Consider the following 23,815-nt stretch of genomic DNA (forward strand, 5'->3'; position numbering starts at 1 on the left):
TTCTTTGCGCATTTCGCAGTGATGTGTGTTGTAGTTACATTGGAGAACAAAACGACAAATTGAATTGTAGAGGGTGTCAAGTTTGCTAAGGTGGGTTTGAGGAGCCGAGCCATATACTATGTCTCCATAGTCAATAATTGGCATTAGCATCTGCTGTGCAATACGCTTTCTGACCAGGAGACTTAGGGAGGATTTGTTCCTGTAAAGTACCCCTAGTTTGGCATAGGTCTTGGTTGTCAGGGTATCAATGTGCATCCCGAATGTTAAGTGGGAGTCAAACCATAAGCCCAGATATTTAAAACTAGTGACAGGTATTAGGGTGGTGTTAGCGTTGGTTCTAATCAGGAGCTCAGTCACTGGAAGCTTTACAAATTTAGTCTTGGTCCCAAATACCATTGTTACAGTCTTGTCAGTGTTTAAAAACAGTTTGTTTTGGGAAATCCAGTTTTCGAGTCTCAAAAAGTCAGACTGAAGTATGTGTTGAAGGTCAGAGAGGCTATAGCTGTGTGCATATAGGATTGTGTCATCTGCATACATGTGTATTGAGGCTTCCTTACAAGCTGTGGGAAGATCATTAATGAACACTGAGAAGAGTAGGGGCCCCAGAACAGAGCCTAGTGGGACACCACAGGTGATATCCAGGGGGTTGGAGTTAGAGCCTGAGATGGACACATGTTGGGATCTTCCTGATAGGTAGGACTGAAACCAGTTTAAAGCATGTTTCCCTATCCCAGAGCTCTGGAGTTTGTTAAGCAGGATAACATGATCAACTGTGTCAAAAGCCTTTGCAAAATCTAGGAATACTGCACCAGTGAGTTGTCCCCGTTCCATTCCACTCTGGATTTCATTGCAAACTTTTAGCAGGGTAGTTACGGTGGAGTGTTTGGGACGAAACCCAGACTGGAATTGGCTAGGGAAATTTGTCTTGGTGTAGAAATCGCTTAATTGGGAGTGGACACATTTTTCCATAACTTTGGATAGAATTGGGAGAAGTGAGATTGGCCTGTAGTTTGAGACAGTGTTTTTGTCCCCACTTTTGAAGATTGGGACAACTCTGGCAGTTTTCCAGGTCTTAGGGATATGGCCTGCAGACATGATAGAGTTTACTATGGACGCAATTGGTTTGGCAATGGCTGGGGCACCAAGTCGTAGGAACCTAGATTGTAGTAAGTCGGGTCCACATTGGCTGCTTAGTTTTAGTTTGAGGAGCGCTTGTGTAATCTCCTCTTCAGATACTGGGCTAAATTGAAAATTGTGGGCAGTGTTGGGAGGGGGTGGGACTGTAGGGATACTCCCAGGATGAGATTCATGTTTGGGGATTGTGCTGCGTTTCGCTAATAAGTTAGTGGCACACCCCACAAAGTAATCATTGAATGCATTTGCAATTTCAGTGGGGTTTGTCAGAGTAATATCCCCCTTAGTGATATTACTTGGTTGTTGATGGTTAGGAGGCTGGAATATATTGTTGATAACCTTCCAGAAGTTAGCTGGGTTTGATGTATTTTGGTGGAGATTGTCAGAGTAATATTGTGCTTTTGCATGCCTTGTTTGCCTTGTGCACATGTTCCGCATGCATCTGTAGTGATTGAGATCCTTGGTAGTGCCAGTTACTTTGTAGCTTTTCCACAAGGCATCCCTGAACTGGTAGAGTGCTATAAGGTCAGTTGTAACCCAAGGAAGGTGGGCCCCCCGTACCCTTATTTTGCGCAGTGGAGCATGGGTATCGCCGAGTTTTAAGAACTCGGATTGGAAATAGTCGAGCGCAGAATCGGGGTCGGGAATTAAATCGAATCTGTGCCATGGGCAGTTGGTAAGGTCATCCAGAAACTGTTGTGGGTTAAAGTTTTTAAATGTTCTAGTGAGGAGAACTTTAGGGCTTGATTGGGGCGGTTTAATTTTCCTTACACAGTACACTATTGCATGGTCACTGAAAATGCCAGAGGATTGGATTCTGCTGGGGTTTGGAGGAGAGAATCCAGTCTAGCAAGGAATGGTTATGCGATTTCAGGTTTATCCGTGTGGGTTGGGAAATGAGTTGTGATAGGTTAATTGACTTGAGTTGTATCTGGATTTTGTGGTTTTTAGGGTCAAGCCAATTGAAGTTGAAATCCCCAAGAACTAGCAGCTCACTCTTCTCATTCAGAGTGGAAATGGAGCCAAGAAATTGGGTGATATCAGTCAGGGATTGTAGAGGGGCTTTAGGGGGGAGGTAGATGCCAGCGAGCAAGATGGGCTTAGAAAAGGGGAGGCAGATTTTGCCAACTAGAGTTTCAAAAGAGGGTGGGCTTGGTGGGCAATTTAACAGTGTAAATTGTAATGTGTCTGCAATATAAAATAACACCCCTCCTCCTCTCTTTGACCTATCTCTCCTAAAAATGGAGTATCCCTGAATGGCAATATGTGCATCAGGGGTTTTAGGGGTTAGCCATGTTTCTGTAAGAACGATGGCTTTGGGTTTATGCATACAGTAAGGCACCATGCCCTTAGTTCGTCCAGTTTGGGCAGCAGGCTCCGGATGTTTATATGGGCGACAGATAGCCCTTTTTGGAATTTAAAGGTGGAATTCTCAGGGACAGAGTTGAAATGGGAGGACCTGGGTTAGGTTCAATATCATCTGCTAAAGAGAGTAATAGTATGAGTAGAAATTTGGGTAGTTGTTTGCAAGTTTTAAATTTGTGGTGTTTGCCATTAGAGTGAGCAGTGGTTGGTGTGCTGCTTTTTAGAGTTCTCCACCAACATTCAGTAGATAGTGCAAGGCTTTTGAGTAGTCCAGGGTGTATGGTGATGTTGGGTGTGGGCCAGGATGGAGGAGTTTGTAGTGGATAGAGGGAGTAACATCTCCATGAGGCCAGGAGAAAGAAAACAGTTGAAATACATAGCAGGTTCATGATGCCAGAGGTAGGCAGGGCTGCAAGGAGCTGTTGTGAGCAGAGCGAGTGTGAGCAGACTAAACAGCAGGTGTGTGCCTGTTCCTTGTCAAATGTTTAGCTGTATTGCAATGCTAGAGTCAATTCAGGGTTTCAGTGTATTGTGCAGTCAGTTTTGGGAGAGACTGCAGTAAATAAGTTGTAAAGTGGTGGGGGGATAAAATATGCAGGTTAGCAAGCATGGGATCATAGTGTGATCTGAATAGCTTACCGTTTGTTGTCTTGAGTAAAAGAGTTTGCAGAAAGGATGCAGTCCCCAGTCACCTCTAGTCAAACTGTAGTCTAACTGTATTTATCACTTAAAAACCTCACTTTCAATGCCTCACTGCCTAATGCAGTTCCTGCCCAATGCAGCAAAGGTGTTGGTATTATACAGATAAAAGCAGTCACATGACCCTCCCCCTCCCCAATCAGTCAGCTTGTTCCATTTGGTCAATTAACAGCACAGAGTTAAGAGGGAAAAAAAAAAAAAAAAACACTTTTTACATTCAAACATATTAACTTATATCAATTCTACAAGGCCACAGTCAGGCTTTTACACAGGATTTGCACAGCATCAGGAACATACCTAAAACAGTGTAGAGAGAGGGGAAAAAAAAAAGAAACAACATATATTTACTGTAGATAAGGTAGGGTGTTATAAGTGTTTGAAGCCAGGGGACAGTGTCAAAGAAAAGTGGGGAGGGGAAGGGATGCTGGGGGGGGGGAGAGAAAGTGTGGATAAGAATTGCCTCAATTCAACTCACTTTCTAGCATCCTGGGCATAGGTTGTCCGACAAACGGCGCCCAGTGGAAGATGCTGTTCAAGACCGTGCTGGCCGGTTCCCTGTACCTGCCTTGCACTTTCAGCGATCTTGTATGTGTATTTCATTCCGCGCAATACAATATCTGATATCAGTATTACACGTGCACTGCTCCTTTATTTTAGGAATCACTGAGACTCTCTGTTCCGCCGCCTGTCTATCTGACCCTGCAAAGCATATCTACCTCACGTGAGGTTACACTAAATCAATGGCACGGTAAGAATATCCACACACTGTTGTACCCTATTCTCTTTTTTTTTGCGCACAGGCTTTTTTGGGAACAATTCATATACAGGGCCCCAGTGTGGGAGGGTTGGACTTTGATCTGCATTTAGAAAGAATCTTACAGCATAGTTTTTATTTAGTTCAAGTGATTTTGTTTACGTGCTGTTATTTCCCTTTTGTATTGTGTGTGTGTGTGTGTGTGTGTATATATATATACATTCTGTATGTATATGTGTGCATATACATACTGTATGAATATATGTATATATGTATATATATATATATATATATATATATATATATATATATATATATATATATATATATATATATATATATATATATATATATATATATATATATATTGTGACAGAAACCAGGGGTTGGTAATAAACTCCATATACAGGGCTCCCAGGATACTGAACAGTTTCTGTCCTGTCTAAGCTGAACAGGGCAGCCTCGTGGTACAGGCACTCCATTCCACAGTTTGTCTGCTGCCTGTTTTCTGTCACCTGTCATGCTGATTAGAGTTCAGGTATATAAGACCTGTTTCCTGTTTCCTCTGGGCCCCGCCCAAGAGCCTGGAAGGCTGCTGTACTGCAGAGGGGTGAGAAAGCCTCTTTCCCAAATCGCTTCATTCATTCTGTTAGTTTGTCTAAAGACTGCAAAGGTACTTATTTTGTTGGTGGAAGTGGATAAGCCACTTCCAACTCTGAGTCAGGGACATCTAAGTTTAAGTTATCGCTCAGACGAGCAGCTTTTTGTTTGGCTTTGTTTTCTGTTTAAACTGTGGCAGTCTCAGTGCCTGGGACTGAATAAACCAGGCATAGCCTGTTTAAAGGAACAGTACGTGACGTCTCATCATTTAACCTACCCTAAAAGACCGTGTTCTAACAGTCCCGGACAGACGGCGGAGCCCCGGAGTAAGCCGTTTGTCACTATATATATATATATATATATATACACAGTGGTTGACAAATCACCAAAAAATCTACTCGCCACACAAAAAAAATCTACTCGCCACCTAGTACCAAACGTGTGCTGCTTGGGCCAATATTTACTCGCCCGGGGGTTAAATCCACTCGCCCGGGGCGAGCAAATGTATAGGTTTGTCGAACACTGTATATATATATATATATATATATATATACAGTCATGTGAAAAGGAAAGTACACCCTCTTTGAATTCTATGGTTTTACATATCAGGACATAATAACAATCATCTGTTCCTTAGCAGGCCTTACAATTAGGTAAATACAACCTCAGATGAACAACAGCACATGACATATTACACCGTGTCATGATTTATTTAACCAAAATAAAGCCAAAATGGAGAAGCTAGCTGATGCATCACGTGAGCGGTTCGCCCAATGAGAGCGAACAAGCTCTGTGACGTTATGGCCTTGCCCCCCGACCACGGCCCCCCCCTCCCCCACGCAACTAGCTGGCCAGAAATCGCCCGGCCGAGCAGAGTGCATGACGTCATGGCACTCGAGCGCCAGCTCCCCGCCTGACCGCAGCCGTAGAGAGCACCGGTATCAGTATCTCAGATTTATTTTGGCGTGGAACATTTTCCCCGCATGACATTTTTTATATATAAACCAGCTGAAAGTAGCCGGCGTTTTGCTCGAGAATGCTAAGAAACGGAAAAAATACTGAGATTTATGAATGGATAATTACATTTGATAGTTTCTTCATGGAAAAAGAAAAACGCCTGTATTTTTATGCTAATGCATGATGGGTAAGCTATATTTTTGGGGTTTTCCATCAGCCGCAAAAAAAATGCAATTTTTTGGTCTTCCAGTTCCCACTCGGGAGCTTCCAACATGAAGTTTACCAATGTGCAGAACAGGGGTTTACTAAATTCAGTCCCCCTACTTTAAGTCAATGCCCTTGAGATGTGCTATTTGACATCGCAAAGCCAAGGTTCTCTGGAAACCGAAGCAGTTTCCATTAGAAAGGAATGTCGGTCGGGATGAGTGAGATTCTTGGTATGAGGTCTTCTCCCTTATCACCGGCTGCTAAAATAATGGCCTCCACGACATTGCGCAAAAGATTTTTCCCTGGTAGTCTAGTTCCATCACAGTCTTGGAGCATCTACATTTCACGAGAAGCGCTATATGTGAGCCACTGTTAAGCATCAAGTCCTGTGGCGGTATCGCAGATGGTTCGATTGAGTTAAGCAACTCAGTGGGATATTGAACGGCTTCATTGGTTATATATGTGTAAGAGGGGAGAGACGGGGGCGAGTGGAGGAGGGGATGAATGAGGTTGGCAAGCGCCAATTACCGTCAAGCGCCCGACGCATATCCCGTTTTCTTCCCAGGAAGAATATGGTCACCCTAGGTTATATGTTACATGTCTACAATTCTTTGAAATCGCAGGACTTGCACGCCAAGTGGTGTATTTCAAGGGATTTTCCCATTAGACTCACTAGATATATACTATTGCCCAGGCAGTTGAGAGTGCATACAATTGGGGCTTTCTATTCTCGTGTTCTTTGGATGGAATCTCTCTTTTTGTTACGTATAGAACACTCCTCTAATGCACCAAAATTGTCAGCGTAGAATAGGTTGAGCAGGTAGTTTCTGTTTTCAACCTTCTCCACCCCTACAGTCTCGGTCACTGTCCTTGTTTCTGTCCCATCTGCTTGTGACTGTCCCTTCTTCTCTATCACTGTTCCTATCCCCCTTCTGTCTCCTTTCCGCGCCACAAAGCGCAGAACGTTTTGTAGAAAGATCCAGAGCAAACGTCAAAAGATAACATTCTTACAGCAGACGAGGACCTTCATCAGGACCAGTGATATTAGCTGCAGTCTAGTGTCCCTTTTCCTAACAATCGAACCTGAGAAGTTGAGCCCGACAAAGGATTACCACATCCGAAACGCGTTGTTCATGCAAGGACCTGGACCTCTTTTGACGGCACACGACCACCGTAGCCAGCCCAAGCGCCTCGCACTGCAGTCCTGACCACCGGACGCGGGATCAGGAGAGCACCCCGCCGAAGTCGGCTGCGTTCACCGGAGGCGGTCACCCACACGTGAGTTCATTGTTACTCACCTTTTTACTTTAATAAAAATATATTTTATATCCGTATTTGCGGTGCTGTCTTCTTTCATATGTATATGGTATGAGCACTGAAGTCAACACCTGTGACGAACCAGGAAGGGAGTATTAGCTGACTGCTGCAGTGTAAGAGCAGCAAAGAGAAAATATACCATTCCCTAGACTCAGTACCACACACACATGGCCGTGTGAGTACAACAATACATTATATTATATATTACATGCACCAATTTTATTATTGACCTTTGTTTATCTGTCAGTGCCATCTTTGATTTCTTTTTCATATCCTACCACGAGGTTCGTGGGAAGATCCTCCCTGGGGCTGGGCAGCAATCTCACATTATGGACCAGTATTGCATGTTGGTCTTTTATCATCTTTTTACTGTTTTTACCATTGCTTGTATTACTAAGAGGGAGCGCCCCAGTTTGCCTTTACTCTATATCCCTTTTCCTAAGTCTGAAGGGAGACCGCTTTTTGGGATGGAGAAGTTGGCCGGAGAAGGGGGGGGGACAGGCAGTGGGACGGGGGAAAAACAAGGGACGGTCACAATGAGGAGCAGAAATTCAACATTCCGAGTGAGATGTCACGATGGGAACAGTGACAGAGAAAGGGGGACAATCAAGTGTGACGGGGCAGAGATAAAAGGACAGCCACAGCGAGATGTCAGGATGTGTGACGGGGACGGGCAAGTGTGAAGGGTCAGTCACAATAAGGATCAGAGGGAACAGGACCGTCACAGCAAGATGACTGGATGGGGAATGGGGACAGTCACAATGAGAAAGAGGCAGCGGGGACAGAGGCGGGACTGGGTCACCAAGAAACGCTTAGACCAAAGAGCCAAAACAACAACAATTTCCAGAAAAGATCAGGATTACACGGACCCAAAAGAAAATAGATATTTATTTATTGTTGCACAGAAAGACGACGGGAAATGGTTACTGTAAGGGCGTTTGCATCGAAGGAATCTGGTGACGGAGACTTGTAAAGTTGCTTCCCCCTGGTACGTGCGACTTACCCGTTCGTAGGGTTTGAATTCTAAAGGGTCAATCCCAATGTGGACCAATGGCCGTGGCAGCTTTAAGGGGGTTAAATGTGGGTGATTCATGCAAATTAATGCAAGAGCAAATACTTGAAAGAGAAAGGGATATATATATATATAAATATATATATATCCCAAATTGCTTATTTAAAAAATCATACTAGGGTTATAGGGAAGTCAATGACATTATAACCTACAGAATTTGCCTTAGTTTCAAGCTAAAATAACCCTTTCAAGGGTTTACAAGGTTCACCGCGTCCTTTTTGTACAGAAATAACATGCGTCACACATTTCTAAGTGAAACAAAAAAGCGAATTTATAACATTTTCAGTGCTTCGCTGTAACATCAGACGCAAAATGGGTTCAAGGGTCATCGGTGTAGAACAGTGATGTAAATAAACAGGTTAAATCTTGGTGCCCAAACACATCCGATCAGTAGATTTCAAAATCCGTTCCTCCCCCCCACCCCCCCGATTTGAAAACGGTCGTGTTTTCGATCGCACGGATCAATGTCGGCAGTCTCTTATTTCCAGTAAATCCCGCGGATTTGAGGTCGTTTACAGATTATTTTTTCAGCATCGTCGGCCTCTTCGATTTGGCATTTTGACGTTCCAAAACGGATCGGCGCCCGTGCAGGTTGACGTCTTTGGATTTGTAAACGAGGGTGTAGGCTACCGTCTACGGCCGTGCCTGTAGTGCCGTCGGTGACGACACGACGAGTGACGTCACCCGTCGCCACCGGTGAAAAGTTATATTTCGCCGGGTGTCGTCGTTGCGTGTTTTTCGGCAATTTGATTGGCTCAAGGGCCGTCACGTGGCAGCCCTTGAAAAATCAAAATTTGCCGGCTACCAGTTTTCGCGACGGCGCTCCGTCGCGCGCACTATAAGCGCATGCGGTGGCGGCAATGAATTTGTTTCGGGCGATGTCGCGTCGCCGGCACTATAAGCACGGCCTAATCGTTTACCTCACCCTGATAACATTTCTGCAGCCCTTGTGCCTCGATTAACAAAATGGGACAGGATAATAAAAGAAAGGATATGGACAGCAAAAGCCACCCAACTTTTTCAAGGTTTACAACCATCCTGCGGCACAGACATCCAATAAAAGGAATTTAAGAAGACTTTCCTACATTTTATAGATCGATTAAAAAGGCGTTTTAAAGTCCAAACATTTACCCCGTTAAATCTCACTGTTCTACAGGACACATATCCTTAAACCCATTTACCTGTTCTTTTAATGCCCCTTCCCCACCATCCCATGCTCTTCACTCTGTAATGGAAAAGGGGTTCTAATAGGACATGGTACGCCATAAATTGCGGTTAGCCAATCAGAACGCTCCATTCTTGGCTCACAGACCCTCTTTTCCCATACAACTGGTGTCACCCTTCTGGAACCTTGTGAACAGAACATTGCGATTGGCCGGGGCTGGCTGTCACGTGTACGATGTCCCCGTCTTCTCCACTCTCAACATCTTCCATTCGTGAATACAATTCATAGGCGGGAGGAAGGCCCAGCCCACATTATTATGTCAAACCCTCTTTCTCTCTCCCCCCCCCCCCAAGCCCCCTTCACAAATTCACTGATTTCTAGGAAGGTTAATAAGGTCGGCAGCATCTCCCTCTTCTGAGACAAAGGTGTGACTTTATCCTGCAAAAGAGACCCCACTAATTTTATTAACCCCTTTTTATAAGCTGCTATGGGGATGCCAATTTCTTATGATGTGTCCTCCAGGCCAGCAGGCTCTCCTTGGTCAGTGGCCTCATTGTGGCCGGTTGGCTGCCCTTGCCCGGTGACATTCTGCCCGGCGGCTGTCTCCTTGTTGGCTTCTTCGTATATGGGTTCTGTGTCGGACCCCTCGGTCCCAGTAATGTCACCACCTTTGGAATTGGGGACCCATAGTCCCGAATCGATGCACTGCTTCATATAATGCCTGGCTTCCTGTGGGACAGAATAGATAGTCCGTATGAAGGCGTGTGCATATAAAAATGTATAACATGCATACCACCCACACCCCTCATCATCCACCCATCATCCACCCATCATACATACACAGCTTTACAAATTAATATTTACAATACAACATACACATAGTACAACAGCTTTTCTAAATGTATATACATGTGTAAGTTTAAATACATATACAGTACATACTTTCATAAACATGTATTTTAACACCGTAATATGAATAGAATATATTTTTGTGTATCTGTATATATTTATATTAGACAGAAAGCTTGGCAGTAGTGCACAATGTCAGGTAGTAGCTGCAAAAGGAAAATAAGCTCTGATCTTGCATTAAACGGGGGAATGGATGGAAGGGAAGAAAGAACAATTATGCCACTGTATAAAGCATTAGTAAGACCACACTTTGAATATGGAGTACAGTTTTGAGCTCCACACCATAAAAAAAAATGATTATGGAACTAGAAAAAGTGCAGCGAAGAGCCACCCAATGAATAAAGGGGATGGATAAACGGATTTATGAGGCTAGCTAAAATAAGATGCATTTACATTAGAAAAGGAGGCACCTAAAAGGGGATATGATAACTATATATAAATATATTCGGGGACAATACCAGGAGCTTTCAAAAGAACTATTCATCCCACGGGCAGTACAAAGGACTCGGGGGCATCCCTTAAGGTTGGAGGAAAGGAGATTTCACCAGCAACAAAGGAAAGGGTTCTTTACAGTAAGGGCAGTTACAGTGTGGGATTCATTACCCATGGAGACTGGGATGGCAGATACGATATCTAAAAAAATAAATAAAAGGTTACACCTTCTAGAAAGTAAAAAAAGGGTATAGAGGGATATACCCAATAAGTAAGCATGGGAAGGATGTTGATCCAGGGAGAAATCTTGTTGTCATACTGAGGGGGGGGGGGGGGGGGGGGGGGGTAGGGGGGTAGGAGAGACCGTCGCCACAGCTAAACTTAATGTGATTGTAGCAGCGTCTGGGGTAGGTATATTGAACGACGAACAGAAGAGGAAAAAAAAAAAAAGTAACTTCAATATCGAGAGCACTCTATTCACGAGACGGGCCAAATTGTCACCAACAAGCACCCTGGAGGCTATGTCTTCACTAGTTCATAGGATCTGATCAATCAATCTGATTCGGTACAGATCGAATCAGATTTATTGATCAGATCCTATGACCTAGGGATGACAGTCTCCAGGGGGGCTTCTTGGTGGCCATTTGGCCAGTGACGTGAAGAGTGCTCTCGCCACTGGGGTTACTTATTTCTCTTCTGTTCGTTGTTTGAGAAATCTTATTGCCATTATTGGAGTTGGGAATTAATATCTTCCCCTTATGAGACATGGCGACGGTCGGGGCAATGGGGCCAGCATGTTCAAGGTTAAGCCCAGCCACGGCTCCTACCAGTCAAGATGGATGCCAAAGTTCTGGTGTAGTATCCCATCTTATTGTGGCCAAAATGGCCGACTTGTACATTTGTGTGGGTGCTGTAACATTTATAACCAATGCGTGATGTGATGCTGTGTTTGCGCTGGGGTGGTAAATCACTTAGCCAGCCAGCCAGCCCACAAAGAAATCCCAGTTTATATAACTGTGGGTGAAGTGCTTGAGATACAGTTGGAGTGGGGAGGAGTGTTTGCTCAAGTCTGAGGAACCGAGACTCAAAAAAAGTGGCACCATTGTTCATGCCAGACGCTGGAGCCGGCCCTGGAAACAGTTGCAGGGTCTTGGGCCCTGTCTGCACAATTCCCATTGGTCAGTTCGAATTTCCCACTCCTCCTTAAGCCCACACCTGTGGGCTGTCAGAAGCACAGTCACCGCCCCCCCCCCCACACAGCCCGGATTGGTGAATCAAGGCGAGCCCTCGCTCCACGATTGGCCGGCGTGTCGCATCCGAGCTCCGATTGGTCAGTGCCCCATCTTCCATGCATTTAGACAGACAGGGAAACCATGTAAAGCCCTGCCGATTTCAGCACCACAGACGCCCTTGGTTATTGCTAATGGGTGTGGCTCAGAGGTTTGTGGCAGAGACACTCAAACCGAGGCTCGAGTCAAGTAGACGAGCAGAACTTTTGATTCTGCAAATGGCATCCTTGTGTAATTGTCCTGCTTTCCCGTGAAAGACATCATTGGATAATGTTTTTTGTTTTTGTTTCCCTTCCTCTGGATTCCTCTATGAATATAGGATAAGCAACTCACAGTCTTTTCAACTTAACATAGGAAGAAAAACATGTTAATTGAACACACACACACACACACGTTTTTTTAATTGGAAGTATCAATTAAAAATGAGAAAACCACTTACTACAGGGTCCATTTTGCTGATAGTCTCCTGTAACAGCTCTATGTCTTTAACATCGAAACATTTCTGGAGCTCCTGTGAAAAACAAAAAAAGGAGACAGAAAAAAAGGTTACAGGTCCCCCCCAAAGGGGGCCATTTTTAATTCCCGAAAGCACTTGGCATATCAGAGTTGATAATCCCCCTTACAGTCCATCCTAGAAGCAAGGTGTACTAATGGCAGTGACATGATTAAGGGGTCAGTACCTCCTAGGAGCAAAGTGTACTAATGGCAGTGATAGGATTAAGGGGTCAATCTCCTGTGACCTATGTGTCTTTTTAAATCTATGTTTAAAAAGTTTGTCTGTAAACACAATGAGCCGAGACTTGGGAGGGGTTTGATTTCCTCTGGATGCACCCTTTTGTCCGACATCCGTGTATTCAACAAGAGTTTACACAGGCAAAGCCCCCTCTCCCGCTCTAATCTTTGACTAACACGGACAGGGTGAGCTAGAGTACATTCATCTTCAGCCACGGTGGAATGAAGCCTCCCCACATCTCCAAGGAATTGCGGTTACAGCCGCTCTTCCCCAAGGTCACTCCAACATATTTTCTCATTTCATCCTCCACTCTTAGTATTGGTCAACGTCTTGGTCTTTTACCAACTTGGATTCCAGTTGAGTACCATCTGTCCAACAATGGTCATTTCTTCTTGTGATGTTCTGCCCACCGCCATTTTAATTTCTTCACCTTTGTGATGTCACAGACTTGTTTTTTGTTTTGAACCCCTTCATTCTATTTCCTGTCTCTTTGGGTAATACCCAGCATGCACAGCTCCATGCTTGTGTTGTGTGAAGCTTCTGAATTATCGTTCAGTTTATGGTCAAAAAAGTTTCACACCCGGGATCCTAGGGAGGTGTGACCAAGCCGAGGATGACACATCTGTCCCCTGTGACTGTCCAGTTGTAGGGTTGCCTCAGCAACTGAGCACTGATTAGGGGTTCACCCGAGGGAAATAAATAAATAAAAAAAGTTGAAAACCACTGGTTCAGAACATCTGTACCATAAACTGTATATTTACATTACCATTCATGGGAGTTTGTGAGAAGAACGGCACCTAGCCGCCTAAGCAACTAGTACAAAATTAGCAGGAGTCGCCAGTCCACGGTCCGCATCAAGACCCACCGTGGGCCGCCAGCTGAAGAATTACGGATTCATTAGAAGCCAAAAAATGGAGGAGAGAGACACAACGAAGTCGGAGATTGTAGAAGAATACGGATTTGCGAGTGGAATATATTGTCTCGAAGAAGTGACAACTGGAAAAATGATTGGGAAACGAGGAAGATAAAGTGACTCGTCCGTGGAGAGCCAACCTCTTACTGGCACTCCAGGGGTCCCATGGCGAAGCAGCTACGCCCTAATCTCACTGCTCGTTTATGTAGCGATCAAGTCCGAATGCGGTCCGTCAGAGGAACGTCTCCCTTCCGTTGCGTCAGTCGCGTGATGGCTTCAGAGGAGCCATCACATTATCGCGAGGGCTGCAGGGGCAGCAGCCCTTTCCGGCGCTGAAAAGGGGTAATGTTGACTTACGGACGGAAGGGTCTCGTACACCTCTACGGGGTCCAGCCCCCCCGGGCCAAGTCTCTTTTTCTTCTCCTCCTCCTCGTATTCTTTCATGGCTTTCTCGATCCGGACCTTGGCTCGGCCCCGCACTCTCTCCTTGAATGACTCCAGCTCATCGTTGAACGCGTCCATGTACTGCTGATCAGCCGTCTGAGGGAGGACGAGGACAGGGAAGGTTATAAAGGAGCAGCTCCTCTATACGTGACGTGTGTGGGGGTATAGACAGAGACACACACACACACACACACACACACACACACACACACACGAGGCAGGGAGAGAGGGAGAGGGATATTTGTATGTATTGGTGTGTGTAACACCGGGCCCACCTTGATCTTGGTGAAGAATTGTCGGAAGCAGGCTCTAGGATCCACCTTCAGACTTTTTGCCAGCTCCAGAATAAACTGCATGACGATGGTTTGGTGAGCCACCTGCTCCATCAGTGAGTGTTTCTGTGTTACAGGGGGGGAGGGGGGGAAAGGAAGCAGACCACATGATGTTGGGTTACTCAAATAGGCAGCTCCCCCTGCATGCTTTTATTTTACACTTTTTTAATGATCTTTTTCCTCCTACTACACAGTATGGGGTCTGTTCCAAGTCATTTCCCTGCTCACTGACTGTTTTGGAAACTGTGACTTTTATTCCCTGGACCTAAATGAATATGACTGGTAGTCCCCTCACACTTGGTGGCCTTAGTAGACATCAAAGATTCTTCTCAGAAGATTCAGAGAAGGCATTTTGTTTCAGGTAAGATCCTTTGAAGTCGGGCCTGGAAAACCCGCACCGTGCTGCCTGGTGGAGCAGAACACGGGAGAGCAAACAGGCGGTGTTTTGTGGACACTCTACTGCAGGCTTTTGGGCCTAGTTAAAAAATTCAATTGGGTAATCCGTTAAAAGGCATTATATGGAGCGCACTTCCAAAACAAGCCATGTTGGGGAGGGTGTGTGTAATAGTGCCAATCAGGGTAATTCCTATTGACTTGAACAGTCGTTTACCAGATATCGCCTCTACCACAGTTTACTGAAGAACTCCCAAATGTGTCAAGTCCAGGGGAGAAATAGGAGAGAAAAAGCTTAAATATTAACCCTTCCCGATCCAAAAACCCTCAGTGTGATTGTCTAGAAACGGCTCTCTTTCTGCCCGGTAATATTTATTGCGTTACGGCGTCAGCTAAAAAAATAAGGAACAATTCCACGTAGTCTGCCAGAAAAACAGTGGCATTGGCTTTCGTTAATTTTACTGTGCTAAACGCAAAGATTTGGCTGCTTTTCTTTTTCTGTAAATGACATTCATAGATCAAGTTATCTATATCGCACACCCCCCCCTGCACCCCCGCCAGTGACGTAGCAACCACGTTATGAGGCCTAGCACGCTGCCCCCGCCACCCCCAGTGACGTAGCCACCGCGCCATGAGGTTTTTTTCGCCCCACCCCGGTGCCGCAGCCACCGCGTCGAGGTCTAGCACGCCCCCCTCCCCCCATGACGTAGCCACTGCGTCTTGATATCTAGTCCTCTATAGGTCCCAGGTCAGTCTAGTTGACCGTTTTCCAAGAGGTGAGATCTCGTTCTCTTCTCTAGTGGAGCATTGAACACGATGCAGCAAGAAGGGAGACTCGAGGGGACTCAAACCGCCCCCCCCCCCCCCCCATTGCATGATCAGAAGCTCTTACGTGCCGGACGGGGCTGGTGCTGTGGCAAAAGGTTACCATTTCTCACCTCTTCCACTTCTAGATCGATAGACCAGATCACCAGGTAGTTCGCCGTCTCTTCACACACCAGGTGGGAGTTGTCCGATAGATATTTCTGGCTGTCGTCCCAACGGCGAAGCATTCCTTGACATATTAAAAAAAGGGGAGGGGAGAGAAGAGGGGCATTGGCGAGGGGCAGTTTCACCCCCAACTCGGCTCTGAACACCAGGCAGAATTTATTCCAAACGCAGCCCGAGAACTCTACTGGACAACTGCGCATGAAGGATGGGCTGTTGTACCAGGGAGACTCCATGGCTGCCATGTTCTCTCCCAGAATCCCTTGCTCGTCTGGCCCGATTAGCTCTTCACTACCAGGTGAAGGCAGTGACATCATTAGATTGCCATTTTCGTTTCATCTGGGTCTTTCTGCCATGCGCTTGTACTCCCCTTAAACATGTCACTGCTATTAGTACACTTTGCCCCTAGGAGGGACTGACCCCTTAAACATGTCACTGCCATTAGTACACTTTGCCCCTAGGAGGGACTGACCCCTTAATCATGTCGCTGCCATTAGTACACTTTGCTACTAGGAGGGACTGATCCCTTAAACATGTCACTGCCATTAGTACACTTTGCCCCTAGGAGGGACTGACCCCTTAACCATGTCACTGCCGTTAGTACACTTTGCCCCTAGGAGGGACTGACCCCTTAACCATGTCACTGCCATTAGTACACTTTGCCCCTAGGAGGGACTAACCTTTTTACCCAGCTTTTACAATGCTACCAGCTGTAAGCCGGCACTCACCAAAATGCTTGAGTTGCTTGACGTTCTTTTCCACAAACGTTTTATGCTTCTGCTCTTTCTGCTCCTCCGTCTCTTCCTGGGTTTCCGGTTTGATATTAAAAACGCTCTGGGAGAAAATCACCGTAAGTTTCATGTGCAAAAAGAAGCCCCCCCCCCCCTCCCCCAAACACGTCGTGTAAACAAATCATGGAGTAATGACGCAGCACGCCCCGCCCAACACTGTACATCTTCGGTCGCGTCCATGGTTAGTGCGCACGGCCTCACGCACGCCTGAAGCAGGGAGATATTTCAGTCCTGCAGGCGATGGGGAGGTGTGTCGGGGGGGGGGGGGGTGGGCGAACAGCTCACGGGAACCTGGCGTCGCGCTACAAAGACAAAATTATTTGTCTCCCGTATCTCCGCTCTTCCCGACGCTCATGTGCGCACTATAAACGTTATCAGTAACATTAATGTGATCCATCGTGCCACTCGCGTGCGATAAGCATGGACGCGGCATTATAATTGTGCAGAATTGGCTCCTTAGAACGATTCAAAACAGGGGAAAATCTTACGTTTTTTTTATTTTTAAATTAAATAAATCAGTTCTATAGTATTATATAATAGCGACTGTTTTTTTTAGCCAACACTTAACACCATTTTAATGAGTTTTAAATCATCCCTTTGATTTCTATAGCAGGTTTTATCCCACCTCCCCAGCAGTGCAAAATATCTGCAACACTTTCCTGTTGGGGGATAAATTTGTTGCCAATGTTCCCAGCAGTTAAAGCTGCAAAACTGTAACAGCAGTAATGCTACCTTCGTAATCGCAGGAAACATTGTAGCTGCTGAGTTACACTGACTGAAGGGTTGTTTGAAACGGAAAAGACGGCCATTATGTTAGTCACGCAGATTTCTCACAGGAGCACCAAACGATTGTCGCGTTAGATAAGAATGTAGAATTATACTTTGTCACACGCTTTACGTATACAAATAAGAATAAAATACAAGGGAGCTGGTACTGCTGCGTTAAAGTAAGTTGTACATATATACAGCTCAACCCCCTTATAACGCTGTGCTTGGGGTCCAGAGAATCACATTGCGTTATATGCGGATCGCGTTAGAAATAATGTACAGTTGTACGCATTGTACAATAATGTATTCAAGACGCCAATAATCGTGTTGTAAAGTATTTATAAATACGAAAATTGGGAGCCACGCTCACATCGCGCTATAAGCGATCCGCGTTGTAACGGGGTTGAGCTCTATGTATCCTATGATAAATTAATGTTTCCCTTTTCTCCTGGAACGCTGAATCCCAGCAGATCATCTCCTGTTTTTTGTCAGACTAATGACTACCTCATGAGGACTTTGCTCTTGTTGCTATATATTTGGTTTGCAGTGTTCCTAGGGCTGAGGACAGTCTGCGGAACAAAATACGTTGGATAAAAAGGTGGCAAAATCCCTCCTGAGTTTTTGGCCACCGTGGAAAACGTTAAAAGTTTCATAGATCATTCAGTAGCACAGAGTGCTTCCGCTGCAGCCAGGGATTCTGGGAAATGACACGCAAACGAGGGTTTCCCAGAATCCCTGGCTGCAGTGGAAGCACTGTATGCTAAGAGGTAATGGTGAAGGACAGATTGTTACAGACCTGTCAGACGTATGACTGTGCTCTAAAGGGGAAATTGTATTTGCTGTACACTGTACGGTGGAGGGTTTGTGTCAGAGTGTGTGTGTGTGTGTGTCAGAGTGTGTCAGTGTGAGTGTGTACCCACTATAACTTTATACAATGTGTGAAACATTATTTAATACCAATGCTTGTTTTATTTCTTAAATCATTTCCATTTAACCCATTAATACGTGGGACTGACACTTTAACCCATTACACACCTCCCCATCATTAGGTCACTTTGCCCCTACGTGGGACTGACCCTTTAACCCATTAAACATGTCCCCGTCATTAGGTCACTTTGCCCCTATGTGGGACTGACCCTTTAACCCATTAAACACGTCCCCGTCATAAGGTCACTTTGCCCCTACGTGGGACTAACCCTTTAACCCATTAAACACGTCCCCGTCATTAGGTCACTTTGCCCCTACGTGGGACTGACCCTTTAACCCATTAAACATGTCCCCGTCATTAGGTCACTTTGCCCCTATGTGGGACTGACCCTTTAACCCATTAAACACGTCCCTGTCATTAGGTCACTTTGCTCCTACGTGGGACTGACCCTTTAACCCATTGCACACGTCCCTGTCATTAGGTCACTTTGCCCCTGCGTGGGACTGACCATTTAACCCATTACACACGGCCCTGTCCCTAGCTGGCTTTGCTCCTCCGTGTCCAGCCCGGCGTGCTGCTCACCTTGCTGAAGCCCTCTTTGCTCAGCGTGTCCACATTCCAAGGGATGCTCTTCTCCTTCTTCCTCAGCTCGTCCACCTTGCTCTCCCAGGTCTTCTCCTCCTTCCTCAGCAGGGCCAGGTCGGCCTGCAGCTTCTCCGCCTCGCCGCGGGCCCTCTCCGTGTCCTGGACCTCCAGGGCCTTCATCTTCTTCTGACACTCCGTCAGCTTCTTCTTGCACTCGCCCGACGACTTCTGCAAGTCTTCCTTCTCCTTCTCAAACTGCTCCATCCTCTCCACTCGGGCCTACGAGGGGAGGAAAAGCCTGGACATTTCAACGGGCACTTCCCTTCCATTGATGGAAACCGTTCCACCGGCTTGTCTTCACCAGGTTGGAACCACATCCACTTTCGGGGACCACCTGGTTCCCGAGATACATTTAGACGGCAAGTATTACTTCTTGATATTTACAGCCTTGGCGTCCAGCGGGCCAGTAGGAAGCCGTCACTGCTTCCTACTGGCCGGAGGGAGATGCCAACCGCCATTTTGTTTCCCCGGAAGGCAATGGTACAGACGCTTCCTTCAGCGGTAACTTTCTCGGGAAGCAAGGGGTCCCAGGAGGTAAAAATTGCTTCTAGAGGGGTAAGGGGAACTGATGCTTTAAAGATCCCGTCCCCCATACGGGGTGCGTTTTCACTAGTTTAGTTGTTTCCCTACTCACTGCATATTTTATAACTAAAACAGACTATTAAGACGTCAAAAAGTCTCATTATAAAAGCTCAGGGTAAGACCGCTCCACTGATAAGTGTCTTTGAAGTCTGCATGGAAAACAGATCGCTGCTGCATGTTGGGGTTGGAGCAAGGGAGAATAAGGAGGCGTTCCCGTGTAGACACTCTACACCAGGCTTCGGGCCTAGTTAAATAAAACAGCTGAGAAAGAGGTAAACAAAAATAAAAGTCCGCCTTGAGTTTGCCTTCAAGATTTTGTGGACCTTTTTATGAAAGAACAGTCCTAGATAATATAAAAACTGAAGCATTTTGTTATTCTTGTGATATTATGGTCATATGGGTATAACGCCTAATTACCGCAGCACATCTAGGACAGAAAAGAGAGCGCACTGAGCAGAGAGAGAGAGCTGAGGCATAAGGGACAGAAAGGAGACAACCCTGAGCAGAAAGAGAGTGCCGAGATAGACCATCCAGAAAATATACAGCCGTAAGCAGCGAGAGAGCGCGGAAACATAACATACAGAAAATAGACAGCCCTCAGCAGATAGAGTGCTGAGATATAACTGACAGAAATGAGACTGCTACCCGTTGAATCCCCATGATAATGTGCACATTATGTGAGGAGGCGTGGAAGAGTTCCACGCCAGGCGCAGTGTTCCTAACGTCTGGTTACCTGGTGACGCCATCGGAAGAGGCTGGCCGTATCGATATTGGGGTGAGTGTCGTCTTCATCGTCAGACACCTCGATATGATCCCATTTGCTATAATCCACCATCCTGCAGCTGAGAAAGGGGGAACGCCGAACTCACTGCAGAGGGGGGAGAGGGAAAGAGAGGGAAACAGAGGGCGAAACAAATATTACACAGCAATTATTATACATATAAACACAGCAGTATCACACACAGCAATATCTACACACATATGATATGAATATTACACAGCAGTGTGTGTATATATACATACATATATACACACACACACACACACACACACACACACACACACACGTATATATATTACACAGCAATACACACACACACACACAATGATATGAATATTGCACACAGTAGTGTGTGTGTGTGTGTATATATACATACATACACACCAGTATACATACAGTAATATATATACATACACTGATGGATATAGATATGAATATTACACAGCAGTATACATACAGATATAGATAATGATATGAATATTACACACAGCAGTATACAGTATATACACACAGATATAGATAATGATATGAATACTACACAGTAGTTATATATATATATATATATATATATATATATACATACACAGAAATATTACACACAACAGTATATAGAATATTAATATTACACAGCAGTGAGAGTCATATATATATATATATATATATATATATATATATACATACATACATACGAATATTACACACAGCATTATATACATTAATATTACACACAGCAGTATATATTACACACAGCAGTATATATTACACACAGCAGTACTGTATATATTACACACAGCAGTATAAATCTCACACACAGCAGTATATTACACACAGCATTATATACAACATTAATATTACACAGCAGTATATATTACACACAGCAGTATAAATCTCACACAGCAGTACAGGCATACCCCAGTTTAAGGAGACTCACTTTAAGTACATATCGCTCAATAGGAAACCGGCAGCTCACGCATGCGCCTGTCAGCACGTCCTGAACAGCAATACCGGCTCCCTACCTGTACCGAAGCTGTGCGCAAGCGGGGAGACTATAGAGCCTGTTACACATGCGTTATTTACATCAGTTATGCACATATATGACGCTTGCAGCACAGTACATGCATCGATAAGTGGAAAAAGGGAGTGCTTCACTTTAAGTACATTTTCGCTTTACATACATGCTCCGGTCCCATTGCGTACGTTAATGCGGGGTATGCCTGTATATATTACACACAGCAGTATATATATATATATATATATATATATATATATATTACACACAGCAGTATATATATATATATATATATATTACACACAGCAGTATATATCTCACAGACAGCAGTATATATCTCACAGACAGCAGTATATATCTCACAGACAGCAGTATATATCTCACAGACAGCAGTATATATCTCACAGACAGCAGTATATATCTCACAGACCGCAGTATATATCTCACAGACCGCAGTATATATCTCACAGACCGCAGTATATATCTCACAGACCGCAGTATATATCTCACAGACCGCAGTATATATCTCACAGACCGCAGTATATATCTCACAGACCGCAGTATATATCTCACAGACCGCAGTATATATCTCACACACCGCAGTATATATCTCACACACCGCAGTATATATTACACACAGCAGTATATATCTCACACACAGTATATATATTACACACAGCAGTATATATCTCACACACAGCAGTATATATATATATATATATATATATATATATATATGACACACACAGCAGTATATATTACACACACAGCAGTATATATATCACACACAGCAGTATATATATATTACACACAGCAGTATATATATTACACACAGCAGTATATATATATATTACACACAGCAGTATATATATTACACACAGCAGTATAAATCTCACACACAGCAGTATATATATATTACACACAGCAGTATATATCTCACACACAGCAGTATATATATTACACACAGCAGTATATATATTACACACAGCAGTATAAATCTCACACACAGCAGTATATATATATTACACACAGCAGTATATATCTCACACACAGCAGTATATATATTACACACAGCAGTATATATATTACACACAGCAGTATATATATTACACAGCAGTATATATATATATATATATATATATTACACACAGCAGTATATATCTCACACACAGCAGTATATATATTACACACAGCAGTATATATATTACACACAGCAGTATATATATTACACACAGCAGTATAAATCTCACACACAGCAGTATATATATTACACACAGCAGTATATATATTACACACACAGTATATATCTCACACACAGCAGTATATATATTACACAGCAGTATATATATATTACACACACAGCAGTATATATATATTACACAGCAGTATATATATTACACAGCAGTATATATATATTACACACACAGCAGTATATATATTACACACACAGCAGTATATATATTACACACACAGCAGTATATATCTCACACACAGCAGTATATATATTACACACACAGCAGTATATATCTCACACACAGCAGTATATATCTCACACAGCAGTATGAATCTCACACACAGTATATATTACACACACAATATATATTACACACAGCAGTATATATCTCACACACACACACACAGTATATATCTCACACACAGCAGTATATATATATATATATATTACACACAGCAGTATATATATATATTACACACAGCAGTATATATCTCACACACAGCAGTATATATCTCACACACAGCAGTATATATCTCACACACAGTATACAGCCGGCTGCCTCTGGGTTATCACAGCCCACTCCCCTGAACCTTTTCTGGAAAGCTCTGGCACGTTCAGGCTGCCCACCCTCTGACGTCACTTCCCGACCTCTCACTGGCCGTCTGCCCTAACCCTGACGTCACATCCCCCTCCTTACCTCTGACATCCCACGCCTCGCTCTCACTGGGGACATCCCACGCCTCGCTCTCACTGGGACCCCGCCCCCATCTCTGCAACGTCACGTCCTCTAGCATCCAGCAAACCGCACCCGCCCCTCTCTAGAGACTCGTTGTGCCGGGCAACAAGGCGGAGCCGCAGCGTAGGGGCGGGGCCTGAGAGAGAAGGGGCGTGGTTTACGTATAGGGCGGGGCTTAAGGCATCAAGGCCCAGATAAATTAAAGGAATAGGGGGGATATTTATCTGTGTGTATGACAAAGCTTTATTGTAATCCACTCAACGTATGTATTATATATCTATTATATATTATATATGTATGTATATGTATATGTATATGTAGCAAATACAAATATTACTTGTGAGCTCATTCACATCCCTTAGGCCTGTAATATAGAGCGCACTATTGCGCCACCGTGCGCACGCGCGGCAATTACAACTGACTGTGGGAGGCTGACGTTGGTAGAGTCGAGATGCGCGCGGCCGCGAGCGTCGGCGCGGCCAGACCAGAGAAAGTACAAGAGAATCGCCGGCTCCGCCGTTCGCCGCGTCCGGTGTCCAGAGGTGGAAGACCTGACGAAAGCACGTACTAAGTGCGAAACGCGTAGCCCGAAGAACGTGGAACTTTTTGGAACCTCTCAGGCTTCCGTAGTTCACTGGC

General features: G+C 44.7%; 1 protein-coding gene across 4 annotated transcripts; it reads right to left on the minus strand.

The window, feature by feature from the left end:
• Positions 1 to 7,908: 7,908 nt before the first annotated feature.
• Positions 7,909 to 23,124, minus strand: CDC37 (cell division cycle 37, HSP90 cochaperone). Of its 4 annotated transcripts, none has more exons than XM_075577427.1 (9): positions 22,983 to 23,124; positions 20,150 to 20,284; positions 18,772 to 19,053; positions 16,431 to 16,536; positions 15,654 to 15,769; positions 14,266 to 14,388; positions 13,904 to 14,086; positions 12,340 to 12,411; positions 7,909 to 9,999 (listed from the first exon to the last, which is right to left on the minus strand). In XM_075577427.1, the coding sequence occupies exons 2-9, from the start codon at positions 20,249 to 20,251 to the stop codon at positions 9,775 to 9,777; spliced, it is 1,209 nt and encodes a 402-aa protein (XP_075433542.1). In that variant the 5' UTR covers positions 20,252 to 20,284; positions 22,983 to 23,124; the 3' UTR covers positions 7,909 to 9,774. The 4 variants fall into 4 exon arrangements, with proteins under 4 accessions (XP_075433542.1, XP_075433545.1, XP_075433543.1 ...); XM_075577430.1 differs by having other exon boundaries at positions 23,031 to 23,110; XM_075577428.1 differs by having other exon boundaries at positions 22,979 to 23,106.
• Between the last annotated feature and the right edge of the window lie 691 nt (positions 23,125 to 23,815).

This window comes from Ascaphus truei, chromosome 20 (genome assembly GCF_040206685.1).
Source record: "Ascaphus truei isolate aAscTru1 chromosome 20, aAscTru1.hap1, whole genome shotgun sequence".
NCBI lineage: Eukaryota > Metazoa > Chordata > Amphibia > Anura > Ascaphidae > Ascaphus > Ascaphus truei.